Source organism: Trachurus japonicus, chromosome 22, assembly GCF_045865225.1.
Source record: "Trachurus japonicus isolate A0001 chromosome 22, Traja_1.0".
In the NCBI taxonomy this organism is placed as follows: Eukaryota; Metazoa; Chordata; class Actinopteri; order Carangiformes; family Carangidae; genus Trachurus; species Trachurus japonicus.
This window is the reverse complement of record NC_140928.1, coordinates 16,554,620-16,569,685: the sequence shown is the minus strand read 5'-3', so window position 1 is coordinate 16,569,685 and position 15,066 is coordinate 16,554,620. Positions and strand designations below refer to the sequence as shown.

General features: G+C 40.4%; 1 protein-coding gene across 1 annotated transcript; it reads left to right on the top strand.

Moving 5' to 3' along the window:
- The first annotated feature begins 142 nt into the window (after positions 1–142).
- Positions 143–3,188, top strand: six6a (SIX homeobox 6a). The gene is made up of 2 exons (XM_085767643.1): positions 143–1,328; positions 2,660–3,188. The coding sequence occupies exons 1-2, from the start codon at positions 757–759 to the stop codon at positions 2,823–2,825; spliced, it is 738 nt and encodes a 245-aa protein (XP_085623769.1). The 5' UTR covers positions 143–756; the 3' UTR covers positions 2,826–3,188.
- Positions 3,189–15,066: the final 11,878 nt, after the last annotated feature.

Genomic DNA, 15,066 nt, shown 5'->3' with positions numbered 1-15,066 from the left:
TTGCTTTGGCACTTCACTAGCCTATATAGACTGAAGAGAGAGTCTTTCTTTAACACCGCCCGACCGCCCCACAAAGGCAGCGAGCGGCTGTTTGGAAAGCACGGTCGGGGCAGCTATAAACGTTTGAGGAGCGCGAAGCAAAAAAAAGGTCAAAATGTTTATATTATTTTTAAAAAGGGAGGTGCTGAGATCTCCTTTCCGCCTGATTGGCCGAACTTGACAGTGATTGACGTGCATCCATGGCAACCGGGCAGCCAATCTGCCAAGTCCAATAGGAAATCATCGGAGGGGGCTTGACTGTCTTTTTCTCCCCCCTTAAAAAATACATCTCAGCTCCGGCTTTAATTCTTTCGTAGGCTACTTTCATGCAGCCTACCTTGAAAAATACATCGCTGGCTGCTCCGGCTTTAATTTATCTCGCACCTTCAGCCCTTTGCCTGCCAAGTTTGTCCAGCCGGAGGATGCGGTAGCCGGCCCCCCAGCGCGCAGCATCGCTCCTTCCTCCGCGGCGGCAGCAGCAGCTTGGTGTGTCGGTGTCGGTGTGTTTTCGCGGCTGGTCAGACCGACTGGTTTGGGTCTAAACTTTGGGATTTCCTTGGTTTTTTTTTTTTTTGGAGGGGGGTCGTCTTGGATTGCCTTGGCGTAGTACGGCGGGAGAGGAGAAGCGGAGGAGACGACGCGGAGGAAGAGAAGAGCGAGGGAGAGAGAGAGAGAGGAGAGAAAGGAGGGGGAGAGGGACACACAGGAGAAGCCTCCATGTTTCAGCTGCCCATCTTGAATTTCAGCCCCCAGCAGGTCGCCGGGGTCTGCGAGACTCTGGAGGAGAGCGGCGACGTCGAGCGACTCGGCCGCTTCCTCTGGTCGCTTCCCGTGGCGCCGGCGGCCTGCGAGGTCCTCAACAAGAACGAGTCGGTGCTGAGGGCCCGGGCCGTCGTCGCTTTCCACACCGGCAATTTCCGCGAACTCTACCACATCCTGGAGAACCACAAGTTCACCAAAGAGTCGCACACGAAGCTGCAGGCGCTGTGGCTCGAAGCGCACTACCAGGAGGCGGAGAAGCTGCGGGGTCGCCCGCTGGGGCCGGTGGACAAATACAGGGTGCGGAAGAAGTTCCCCTTACCCAGGACCATCTGGGACGGAGAGCAGAAAACCCACTGCTTCAAGGAGAGAACCCGGCACTTGTTACGAGAATGGTATTTGCAGGATCCCTACCCGAATCCCAGTAAAAAGAGGGAGCTTGCACAAGCCACTGGACTTACACCCACACAAGTAGGAAACTGGTTCAAAAATCGCAGACAAAGAGACAGAGCGGCGGCTGCGAAGAACAGGTGAGCTGCATCATGCATCTCTTAAATGCTTTCTGGTCACACCTGCAACGGTAAAAACAAATGATTTGATGACAGTAGTGTAGTAGTGTTAAGAACATCCCCCCTTACCCCTGGACTCCATGTATGCTATGCACCATGTCTTTTACACATCAGGTTAAATATAGCAAAACAGGCCGTAACCCACGCTGCTTGGAGCCATTGGATTCTGTAATTTGAATGCACAATCATCCTGTAATCCCCCCAAAATCAGGGGGCTTTATCTTTTGTAATAAACGCAGCAGACAGTGCATAATGAAATTATATTTTAAGGAGGCTGAAACAGACAACGGGCAGCCAACAAGAGTGGCAATAAAAAAAAAAAATTGGGGGAGCAAATAGGTTATTGTGGGAACAAAGCTGTGCATAAATGCTTTCACTGGTAATTGTTGTGAATAGCATTCCAGTGAGGTTAACAAAGGCATTTCAGCTTTATTCATATACAATATGTTGCTTAGTTGATTGTTATTACACCCTGGTGGGCCATTTATTTTATATTCATTTAAATACTACTGCAGTAATTGCTAATTCCAGTTGTAGCCACTCAGTTGAAAGGCCTGTGTTGCAGCGTGGGTTGAGGTCACACTTGTGTATTGGTTGTGTTAAATATAGTTGAAATAGCCTATAATTTCCTGGGAGGTATTGACATGGATGCTGTGAGCTAGACATTCATTAGTGGGACCTTTGTGAAAAAGCAGCATTGGGAATCTACAGTGATATACTATAATATTGTAACTAATCTATATATGATCTTGTGATAATCTAAAATTGATAACTGATAACAAAACTAGTGTTCTAGTGTCCTGGAATAAAATTGGAAATTGAAGACTGATAAGATAACAGTGCTATGGGATGTTTTCAACAATGCACACCTCCACCAAAAAAAAAAGCTTTTTCTTTGTAATTTGATTTTAGCCTCTAATATGAATGAGAGACTGAAAATGGAAAAAAATAAGATAATGGTATGAAATAGTCCCATTTCTTTAACAGGATTTTATTATAGAAATTCAATATTTTGTATTTATTTATTTATTTATTTATTTATTTGGCAAACAGCAGAAAATGCATTTACAAAATAAAATGACCCTCAGCTCAAAACCGCCCCAGGAAGAAACAACTACAAATCAACTACAAAAATAACCTACTGAACAAGGACTTATTATTTTGTCCATCCATTTTTTTCTTTTTCTTTTTCTAAAACACCCATAGTATTGGTAGCACTGAAAAGACGTGCACTGTGGCCGTTTTCACGCCATGTTGTCCCTTTTTTTTCCCCCTGTCCGTGTCCTCTCCAGGCTCCAGCAGCAGGTCCTGTCCGGCGGCTCGGTTCGCTCCCTGGCGGACGAGGACGGCACCGTGGACCGCTTGGGGAACTCGTCCAGTCCCGAGGCGAGTCTGTCCAGCAAAGCAGCCGCCTCGGCTATCTCCATCACCTCCAGCGACAGTGAATGTGACATCTGACGGGCAGATCGAGGGTGTTGATGAATTAAAGAGGGATACGAGTGAAAGACAATCTAATAAAAACAAGTCATAGTGCCTGCGTTGAGTAAAAAAAACACACACCCACACACACATATACAAACACATACACCCACACATACAGACTGATATTGACTGATATTTGACGGCTGCCAAAACATGAGGGGATCTGATCTGACTGCCTGTCATTATCCTTTTAGGCCTACTATACTTTTTGTTCGCGTTTTACCCACGTGTGGATAACTGAACTTAATACGGACGAAACATATTTCACGGACTAATAAACCAACGCCCCGAGATGAAACGTAAAAAAAGAAGAAAGAAAACAACAAAAAAAAAGGAAAAGGGATGAAGGCATCCGAGCGCCTAACCTGCTGTTCTCTGTGGGTATTTCATGTTGAAAAAGAACTGTGATATTTTTACTTTACTTTCAAAGTTTTATAAATAATGTTTATTTGCCTATTTAAAAACGATCTGCTCTGTCTCTACGAATTTCATATTCATTTGCTTGGTGTTTTTAATACTTACCTTGTACACAGGTGAACCTGTTGAGCATGCGCGCTTTAGTGAAAATGTGTTTCCGTAAAAGACAAAAAAGTAAAGATAAGTTAATAAAATAATTGTTGATCAAGAGAGTATAAACCTTTTTTTTTTCTTCTTTTTTTTTGCATTGTCGTGTGAAAAAAAAAATCACAAAGTGATCAATAAAATTGGAGAATATTAATATTGTTATATAAAACCCTCCTGGCTGTTTTCATGATGAGAAAACTTCTCGTGATATCACACCGCTATTTTCCCTGACACGTTTTAGAGCGAGGCCTAATTGGCCAACACGCTTGGTGTCCTGTAACGCAGGGTGACAGCGAGAGGTCACGGAGAGGCCGACTCACTAACCCGGATGATCTGCGAGAGAGCTCATACAGATCAAAACACAGCAGATTGTGGCAATGAGCTTTAGACGATAGGGAAACGGGCTTACATGTCGTGCAAGTGTCCATTTTCCCAAGACACCCAGGGCTGCATGGGGCTTTAGTGATCAGGCCGTAAATGCATATCTGAAATTAACATAAATTAAAAAGGGTCGCAGCCCCTCTTATGGTCACATTTATGGAGGCTGAATAACTGAGTTTGTGTAGCGCCAGTCTACAGCATTATTTTACAATTAAAAAATATAGCATGATATCTGTTTATTTGATAGATGGCTTTTATTGCTTTTGTTTTATACTCCATTTAGCAATCTAACTCCATCAATGAAAAAAACTCTCACTATTGTGCGGAAATCAGCCTTTAACACAATATCCACACAGTAAAATATAGGATCACTATTTTCTGTAATATGCCCTGTCTGATGAAGGCTGACTCTGTCTTCTGCAGTATCCTTTCAAATTTAAATCTGGGATTATAATAGTAGCTATGTCTCTCCAATGGGGGAAATTATTTCACTGAGCTTTATTTATCTGCACAGTATTGGCAGCCTCAGAAACATTTCCACTCCAGATAGGCGAGATTTTTAAAAAACAAATCAGAGTCGGTGCTGAGTCTTCATGGTGGCGACAACCGGGATAAAGCGAAGTGAGCAAAGCGGACTAAAGCAGAAGTTAATGTCGAGCTTTTCCGACTGAGGGGACAGACACCTGGTTTCCTCCTATTTGCAATTAATGAGGCAACAGTAACTTCTTCAACAGACAAAAGTCTGTCAGCTGGAACAACACACAGGCTAAATCTGTATGGAGAGAGAGGAAGCAAGTGAAGGGAAATAAATGGGGTTGGGAGGCTCTTTTTTTTTTTTTTTTTTACTTTTTCTGCTTCTCTTTCAAACCACGGGGACAAAATGGCTGAATATTTCCGTTTCTATTGAGAATAAGGACGACCGGGGGGACTAGATGAAAAAGTCTTTCTCGCAGTCAATAAGGTTGTCAAACTGGTCAGCGGTAATCAGTGCTAATGATGGTCCCGGTCCCCGCTCGGACAAAAGGGGCCCAGCCGCTGTTTTGTGAAGGGAAGCGACCGCGGGTCCCTCTCCAAAGAAAAGACTCCTGTGAGGGTAGTCTGGGGCACGGAAATCACAACTTCTCTAGTGTGTGTGTGTGTGTGTGTGTGTGTGTGTGTTTGTGTGCGTGCGTGTGTGTGTGCGAGCTCATGGCTTGGCCCATTAAAAGGCTTTAATTACCAGTTGATTGTTTCCCTGCTTGTAGTAGCCTGCTCACTGGCGCAGCACATTGACAGAGCGTCAGCAGCCTGTTTCATAAATGATCTTGCAGATAGTTAGTTAGCGGTCCGCTGCTGTAAATACATGAAAATGCCTCTTCCTCTACTTCTTCTTCTTCAGTCATAGCCTTGGCAAACACTTCATTCTATATCCTGGTATGGTGTGCACAACTTTGTGTAGGTTTTTAATCTTCAGACTATATCTGACAAGTTAAGATTTGTTAGACAAGTGCTGTTAACTTGTGTAAGTGGCGGCTCTTTGAGCTGTGGTTGTGATGGAGCTGCAGCCTTGGCTATACGTCTTCATGTGATTGAATGAGTGAACCTCGCTCTGTGCGCAGACACTCAGGAGCGCACTGCGATAGTTTGTTATAAATGACTGTAGCTACCTGTGTGACAACTGGCTGTGCAGAGGTGGATCCGTTCACTTTGCTATTTTTGACAAGGTCACAAACCGGTTCAAAACTTATAGTCTCGTTATTATATAAGCCAAGTTTGTTATATTATATAAAATAAGATATAGGCTAGGCCGCCACTAGTATTTATACCTAAATTATAGCTAAATAATGATTGCAATAATGATTATTCATATTTGTTTTCCTTGAGAAATTGGCTACTGGAAGAAGCAATAAAAAAAAATCCAATAAGTGAATTGATTATTAAAAAAGAAAAAACAAACATTTATCTTAAATGTTTTGTAGCGTATAAAGGACCCGTCTTTCTACTGTCGCATCGCATCAACAGAGTCGTATTGTTTCTTCTCTCTGGGACCTTGCCGGTCTCGGAGCAGAGGAGTTGTATGTGAACTGGAGCTATAAGGTGATGTGCATCGTGTTATGTGGCGCGCACTGTGAGGAAACAGACAGAAGGTCACTGATACTGTACATGCTGTTGAGACCCTCCATCTGTCTCCCCTCCTCTTGAGCTGCCGCACCAAACAAGGTGACAGTTGTGTAGCTATAGAAGAAGTGAATCGTTGCTCGCTCCCTCACCCATCTTTAGATTTTTCTCCACTTTGGTCTTAAGAAACTTTTGAAGTGTCGTCTCTGCTCTAATGCATTCACCTGCAGCTTTGTGCCCTGCATCTTTATCCGCCATGCACGAGTTTAATTATTCGCAATCACCACAGATAGTTGGCAATACAATGAATGTAACAGCCGCTGAAGGACACAACCTTGAGGGACACCTGTATTAAAAGTGTTTTACCTGTGCAACCTGCTGCCCTGCACCTGCTGTCGGAGTGCAGGGAATTAAATATAATCAGGAACTGTCACGGACGCGCCCTCAAAGTTTGTCAAAGAATCAATTAATGAATATAGCTACTATAATGTCTTATCAGAGGCCTCGGCACACACAGAGGCATCTATAGGCAGCTCGGTGTTTGTCGGCACAATGAGATGGAAATTAACAGCAATGAACATGAAGAGAAACCAGTTAATAATAACGGACCTCGATGTTTTATGATTGACCGTTTTTTGTTTCTTTTGTTTTTTTCTCTCTTCCCGATGCTCTTCCTTTGGACTGTGACTAATAATATTTATTTACTCAGATACCCTATTACTGGGTATAGACTGGAGTATTTCCACGATCAACATTTGCTTGGCGGTTATTCTAGAGACTGTTTTTTTAGATTCAAGGAATAATAACCTTTTAAAACGCTCTGCCGTATACTATCTGCTATTATGATGCCATAATGTGCAGTTTTTGGTGTCATCAAGGTGTAGCCTATATAAAAATCATATAACTAATTGATCTTTTGTTCTGCTGGACTGGTTTACATTCAAACCTCTTTATTTAGGCCTTGTAAACATCATTCAGTACAAAACCAGCAGAAAGAAACATATGCTGGTACTGTCACATTTAACTTTATGAGCATTAGCCTAAAAAAAAAAAATCCGTATAGGCTATCTTATGGCTCGGGTTGCATTAGGTATAGGCTACATTAAATCGACCACTGACTCCCTATAATCAACTAATTAACCCCAATATGGCCTGTTATTATTGTACCCTTGTATTTTATTAGTCTAGATGCATGTTCATGATAATAGCCTACTAATATTTATTAAAAAAATGAAAAATAAAGACTACTTTTTATGGTACATTAGTAGGTATTAGTCTTGAAGTGACATCCTGATGTTGTTGGGAGTCAGTTGGACTGGTCTGCAGTAACACTGATACTGTCACTCTGACACATTTTCCCTCTCAACACGCTTCCTGAAGTGGCCGGGGTCACTCAGCAGGGGAAACTTGTCCTTTTCAGCAGGCCTTTTGTCCTCCGCCCCGTTGGTGTGTGTGTGTGTGTGTGTGTGCGTTTCTTCTTTTTTTAACCAAAGCACTCTACAGCAACATATAGCCAATACAGATATATATATATATGTGTGTATGTTTCACTCCTATTTCTTGTTGTTTACAAGGTTAACCAGGAAATCGCGGGGTATAATCTTTTGACAGATTCACCATCAAAATAGTTTGGTTCCAGGACCAAAGGACCAAAGAAATCTACAGTCGTGCTCATTGTGCAGAGGCAGAGGCCATGGATTTATATCAAACATGCACTGACAACAGCTCCTTCCCTTAGTGTTTCCCAACCTTGGACATACAGTTATTCCAAGGTTTCTGTATCTTGCTTTGTCACATGTTATTGTAACCCAGTCGATGTTTTTTCCCTTCAGCAGAGAAGCTTTCTGTTCAAGGGACGAGGAACAATCTCATTTATAGTAGCTGGCTCTTGCTCTGAGGATGCACAGGCTGCATCACCGTCATGATGGGGAACTGGAAACGGAAACTGCATGATTGTGACGCCCCCTGGTGGTGCTTAACATCAGGCATCCCACACGTTTATGAGGCACTGATCACTTTGTGTTAGTCATAAATGTTCAAATCTGCCCCCTTTGTCTCAGGCCATTGTGAAGAGCTCACTGATGAAATGAAAAGGATAATTAAAAGATGAATTGATTAGATTTTGGACCATAAAATGATATTATAAATTCCTCAACCCATTAAAGACAGTTTATGTTCCCCACATTAGACATACTTTCAGTAAATTATATCTCCTACTTGGTTGCCTGAAATGCTGTATTAAGTTCGCTGTAGCTCTGTCAGGAAAACTAAATCCCCTCATTTAATTTTTCAGTTAACTTTCAGAAAATCAACATTTAGGCTTAAAGAATAAGAAATAATATGATGTTTGTCTGTGAGTAATTTGTGTTAAATGTTGGAATTTAGGCCCAAGTATCGGCAGTAAGATGATGTTCCACGTCTCAGATACAACCAGCTTTGATTCTTTTCATATTTCAGACCAATCCTTGTTTCTCAGTTCCTAAAGCCATCCCGATTTATTTTTCTAAATGAAATATTCTAAAAAAAAAAAAAATATTCAGAAGTGGATGTCAAAATATGGGGCAGTTAAGCTCAGGTGGGGCTTGGGTCTACCTCAAACAAGTGAAGGTCTATCTATAATCAAACTATGGGTTAAAGCAAGCTGTAATGTCATAAGATAGAGATCACATGACTTCTCAAATGTCCAGTCGTAGATTGGAGTGGAGCAAACTTCAAACAGGAAGCATCCCTTTGAGAGGAGCATCATTTCATGGAGAAGACCAACAAAAGGTCAGTGTGTTGTGTTGTATTCATGTGTTGTTGTTGTTTTTTAAGTTATGTCTGTTACCAGGGCCGTTGTATAGGGGAGAAAGGTGATGATAATTCTAGGGGCCCATAAAAAACCCCAGTAGCCTAATCTTTGTATGACTGATTTATTCTGCGTAAGACCCTGACTAATAGTACACTGTAAAAACTCAACATCTTTCCAAGAATATTTGTCTTATTTCTTGTCCAAATGTCTCATTTCTAGTCAAAACTAATCTCTTTCCACTTAAAATAAGACTCATTACCTAAAAATTAACTTTTTAGATAATTTTCACTTAAATTCACAATAAATAGAAAAATCTGCCAGTGAAAGTAAGTTTTTTGTGCTTGTAATAAGGAAGGAAAACTTGCTCCACTATCAGATTTTTTCTACTTATTCCAAGTGAAAATATGCTTGAAAGAAGTAAAAAGTGTCTAAAAACAAGCTACTTTTAATATGATGTGTCTTATTTTAACTATAATGAGATTTGTTTTGACTAGAAATTACATTTTGACTAGAAATAAGACAAATATTCTTGCTAAGATACTTGAGTTTTTGCAGTGTAATGCTGCATTAGCATCAAAACAAAGAAGGCTAAATAAAAAACGATAATACATACGTAGTCTAAGAAAAAAAAAAAGGAAAAGTTAGGGGGAGGGGCCCACTTTAGTATTCTTTAAGGGGGCCCAGAATTCCTAGCAACGGCCCTGTCTGTTACAGCTCTATCCCTCCACAGTGACATAAAAAAAAAACATTTTGACTCCCACAACAAACAGGACCAGGTTTTATAAAGACAATATTGTAACTGGTATAATTGCTGAAGGTTGGATTGCACATTTAGCCTCGAGTGTGAATGACCACGAGAAGCTTTTATTACGCGAATTTGGCTTCATAGTCTCTTGTAAAAAATATTGAATTGAATTTCGGGCTGGAATATCTTCAAAAATAAATGAACCAATTATAATCGGCATATTTTTGTAAAATGTCCAAGGTTACTTAACAAAATCAATAAAAACACAAAATGTTCCCCCAACACACTTATTGGGAATGTCTTTTAGATCCTCAAACAAAAAAAAAAAAAAAAAAAACCTCCCCTTTGCCCAATTTACATTCTTAATGTTGTGGCCTGGCTTCATTATGGTAACAGCTGACAAAGACAATTGCCAAAACCAAACAGAGACTCGGTGATAAAAACCTGACCGCTGTTGCAGGTTGTGGAAAAATGAAATAAAATGAAATACACACCACATAAGAATCAAATGAGCCTCCAGCTGACCTGGAGCAGGCTGCAGTTTTTGTTTCCAGCTGAACCGCACACTGCACACTAAACCAAGTAAATGGGCAAACCACTATTGAAGGAAGGGCAGAGGCAGGCAAGGCTAGCATCTGAAAAAAAATAATCTTGAAGCCATACTCTTTTCTGGACTATAGACAGAAGAAAGCAAAGTAGAGCTCTTTGGGAATGAAGCGTATGTTTGTATATAGGCGATGACATGTTGCCCATAAGGAAAAGAAAACTCTACAGTGAAACATGTTGGAGGTTCTGTCATGTGGTGGGCCTTCATGTGCTCCCTCTGGTACTGGAGACACTGAATGTATCAAAGCAATAATGAACGATTATGAACGAGGCGTTTTAGAGCGAAATGTGTTACCCAGTATAAGAAAACTAGTTTTAGGCGAAGGTCTTGGGTCTTTCAGCCGGACAGCGGTCACACATCTAGCAGCACAAAGGAATGGTTGATGGACTGTTTTGAACTGGGCAGCGATGAGTCCCATTGAAAAGCTGAAATTTGCTGTTTCAAATAGGACTGCTTCAAACTTCAAAAGAACTTGAACACACACTGTGTGGCTGAAATGAAAGGGCAAGAAGCTTCTAGATGGCTACAAGAAACATTTAGGTTGTACAACTCTTCTATGCAGTTTTTATTTTCCACTTTTGGACGCTTTATCTGACCATTCAGGTTTTGGATAATTTACATTTATATTTTGACATGTTCTATACATTTTTTTGTATTTTGTAACTCTGAAATGTCCAACAGGACATTGGCCCTTTGAATAATCTTTATTTTGGACAGAGCTTGCCAGCAGGAGCTCTGGTTCCTGTGGTATCTACTTTTTATTCTCTCTTTGTGCTTTAAATTTGCTGCTGTAACATATTGACGTCTTCTTTGAAGGTCCCAGGAATGGTCCCATTCAGCAACAAGATCGAGCGGACATTTTATTTGCTCTTAATGTCATTCTTTACTATTCCTGTTGCTTTGACACAAGGCAGGATGAGCAAGAAGCTCATAAAATCTCAGTCCCCACTAACCACCACTCCAACCTATACAAATCTTCAATAGGCAGTAGGCTCTTGAAATCCTGAAGGTTGGATCCATAAGTTCAGGAGAGATCACAAATGATGATTGATTTACCCCTTATGGTTCTTCTGCAAATCATCTGATCAAATCCCCCAAGTGGCCCCGTCAATCAGTTCATACATTGACACGTCACTCCAACCTTGGTCCAACCGCTCCACTCGCAATTACACTTGTCTGCACTCGTAAGCAATCATTTGGCTGCTGTACAAAGTGATGTCACTGTTCACATACCCAAGGTTGGGTGGCCTGGAGTGAAAGGCCACAGGTTTCATTCATTTATGAAGCTCTTATTGGTCTTCTACCCCCTTTCTTTATTTTGCTGCTTTCTTTCAATGTGGGCTCTTGTCAAACAAGCTCAGATTGTTGTATTTCTATTTTCTAGATAGAGTTTTGGTTTCCTGACGCTTTTATGTGTGCTCAAAGTTACTGTTTCTTGTGTCTGGAAACTCTTTTTATTTGCATCTTCTGCCTGGCTACCTTGTTAATGATGTCTCTACCTCAGTGTTTTTCAACCTTGGGGTCGAAGCCCCACGCGGGGTCACCTGAAATTCAAATGGGGTCGCCTGAAATGTCTAGTAATTGATTTAAAAAAATACTACTTTTAACTAATTATTATTCTTTTTAAATTATGATTAAAACACACACACAATCTTAAACAACTGTATTCTATACTTTCACTTTCTTCAATATAAATCGAGTTCAAACCAAATGCAGCATATAAAAATATCTGAACTGGCACATGCACATGATCGCAGGGTTGCCAAAAAATTTGTGATGTAAAAATGGGGTCACCAGTCAAAAAAGGTTGGGAACCACTGCTCTACCTCATTATATTCCTGAGTTTAAAAAGGTTGAATGAACAAATGACTGAATATTACATATTAGGTTTTGTTTGTTTTGACAGGCACTGGCAACAAATGTTGACAGTATGATGAAGAAAACCTGTCGTGGTGCAGAGAGGGAACGTGGACGGTGCCGAGGCGGTTGGAGCTGCCTGAGGTCAGATGGTGATGGTGCAGCAGATAGAGATTGGTGAGTTTTAGAGCAGGAGGTAAATCACTCACATGAGCAACAAACATCACATTTAAAAGCACTACTGTACATTCAACGATACTACATTTCCTTCTATGATAAGTCAAAATGTCAGTTTAGAAAAACAGGTCAGGACAGGAGCGCATGTTCACCATTTTGCCCACTAGATGGAGACAGTGACTGAAAAAAGACTAGAGCTATAATTGAAGTCTTCAAGTGTTTCATTCTGATCCCACAGCTCATTTAGAAACATTTAAAATGCAGGGAGTCTCATGGGAGTGGTAAATTGTTTATATTGTTTGACACCAAGAATGGATGTGTTCAAACCTAACCAGAGAATTAAGGACCTGCAAAACACAATAGAACACTATTGACACTGAAGCTTCATCCAATACTTGTTATTATTTTCCTCTCTCTGTCTTGTATGTGGCTCTAAGGACCAATTATGTACATCACCTTCTTGAGAAACTCTTGAAAAGAATAAAGAAAGAAAAAGGGCAGACTTTCAAATTCTCTGAAAATCTTGAAAAATTAGTGTCCTCAAGTGCCAACCTTTCTCTTAAGCATTGTAAGTTATTATTTTTTAATGAATATGTAAGTGTTTTTACAAGATGAACATGAACTCAATTTTATGAGTTTGTTCACAGAAAAAAGAGAGGACTTACAGTGTTGGCAGCACCGGCACATTGCCACAAGATGGTGCCCACGAGTCACGGTAGAAAAGAAATATCAGCCCAGTATGACGGCCTCAGGCTTTAGGACCTCTGTCCTGTTCCTGTGCATTCGTAGATAGTAAACCATGTGTAGTAAAAGGTCTCAGAGAGCATTGCTTTTAATCTTTTAATCACTGTTTTAATTCAAATTAAAAGAGAGGTTTCTCTTGGAGGAAAGATATAGCTATAGAAGTCTTTTTTTTTCTTAGAAACAGCAGCTTTTGTCAGTTCTCTGTCAAATGAGGTGGTTAATCCAGAAAAAGAATAATTACAACTGCAAAAAATAGAAAAACAAAACAACACAAAAAATTGTTTAAAAAAAGTTTTACTGATAATTGTAATTCAACCAAAACAAACCATATTTACAGTCCCAGTGAGTTTTGAGCCAAGTGTAAATGAGGGCGCAGCATTACTGAGGAGAGAGTGTGAACGTACATGTGTAAGAAAGTGTTGAAGCAGGGCAAGAGAACCGGTCAGGATTTTGAGGGTCTATATTTAAACTCTCTGGTCTCCAGTTTCTGCAGCTGTCGCCAAGTTGAAGTTCAGCACCTTGAGCCTTTCTCCGTCATGCTCTTGGGTCATAGTTATAAACCTGACAAACTCAGAGGCAGCGAGAGTGAAGCAGAGAATCTCGCCTTTCTCTCCAGGATTAAGTCAAAACTGTCGTATCATGCCCGTCGCCTGGTATCGGTGCTTAACCTCGGATCTCATGCACAGTCATCAGAAAATTTTTTGTCCACACCCCACAGCTCATATCGTTTTCCCATCTATTTCCTTCCATCTTTGGCTTCAGCTTCTGTTATTGTGAATTCTTGCTCTTTGCTCACCGCCAAATGTCAGTGAACTAAAATACCTGCCTCATTATCAGCTCATCCTTATCTCACATTGACACTATACCTGCATGACACTACATCATAATGTAACTTCACTTCCTCTGAGTCACTTGACTTTGAGTTTAAAATCTTCACCCTTCCAGAAAATTTGGCAGAAAGGGTGGTGGCACTACTTTGTCTTTGGATTTTCTGTAATTTTCAGAACTGTGCACATTTTTACACTGTAAGTGGTTGCTGTTAATTTACAGCATTATTTCAACAATAGCCTATTTACCTTTTATTTTTAAAAACAGCTTAACTGTAAATACAAAAAAAAAAGTGAAATTGTGCTCTATTGACCATTTTTTAACGTAACTATAATGTATTCCTAAAATTTAACACTTTTCCTCTTTCTTTCTTTCTTTCTTTCTTTCTTTCTTTCTTTCTTTCTTTCTTTCTTTCTTCTTACCTTCTTTTTTCTACTAAAAGCCTAACTAGGGACGGGAGTTGGAAACTAGCATTAGCTATAATCTCTGTATGCAGAACATCAGTCACATTGACTTGTTTGTAACGAGTGGAGGTGTCACTATGTTAACCTGGATTGTCCCTATCAAATAAACTAAATCAAATCAAATTAAATTAAATCCATCATCCAAACCATCTAAATTGTGGTATCAGCCACAATCAGCCAATCAGCCATCATAGCCGAAGGTAACCTGTGGACACACGTGGTATTTTGCCAGTGAATTCATAAAGCATAATGATATATTGATAATGATGATGCCTTAATAGTGTAAATACTGTCTATGGAAGTTGCTTCAGCAGTTGAGCATGAAGACATCTGGATGCTGGGTATTGGGTGCTGGCTGGTCCAGATTCAACATTTGGATCAGAAATTGAGTGTTGAAGAAGTGTCTGCAGGTCTTTTCTCACCTTTTCTCTTTTGATTAGTTTGATTAACAAGCGATTCCTGACACATATACTTCATTGTGTCTTTTGTGTTTTTTAATTCAAATCATTATGGATTGTACCGATATAACCTTAAACCGCAAGAATCTCGGTGGTCTTGATTTCCAGTTTGTTTCAGGTCAAAAGCAACATGATGCAACTTCCCTGTCAAGGAAGAAACTCTCACTTACTGAGACATTTTCAGGAGGAATGGTGGTCAGGAGGGAAGCCGATGGTTTCTTGTTGACTTCTGCAGTGATGAAGAGTTTGGCCGAAGAGTGAAAACAATAAGTTGTTGTGTTGTGGGAATTCTTTGCAGTGAGCAATGGTGAAGTTGAGCTACCTGTTTGTTGACTTCAGGCTAATCCGAAAATTCATAGACATAGACATATTTCCTAAAACTCTGGACTGTGTCTTGCCTTTAATTTTGAAGTGGATAGATACTCTGAATAAAGCCTGTCTGTAATTTATTTAGAATAAACCACAGAATTGAAGGGAACTTCAGGGTGAAATGATAATGCCCTG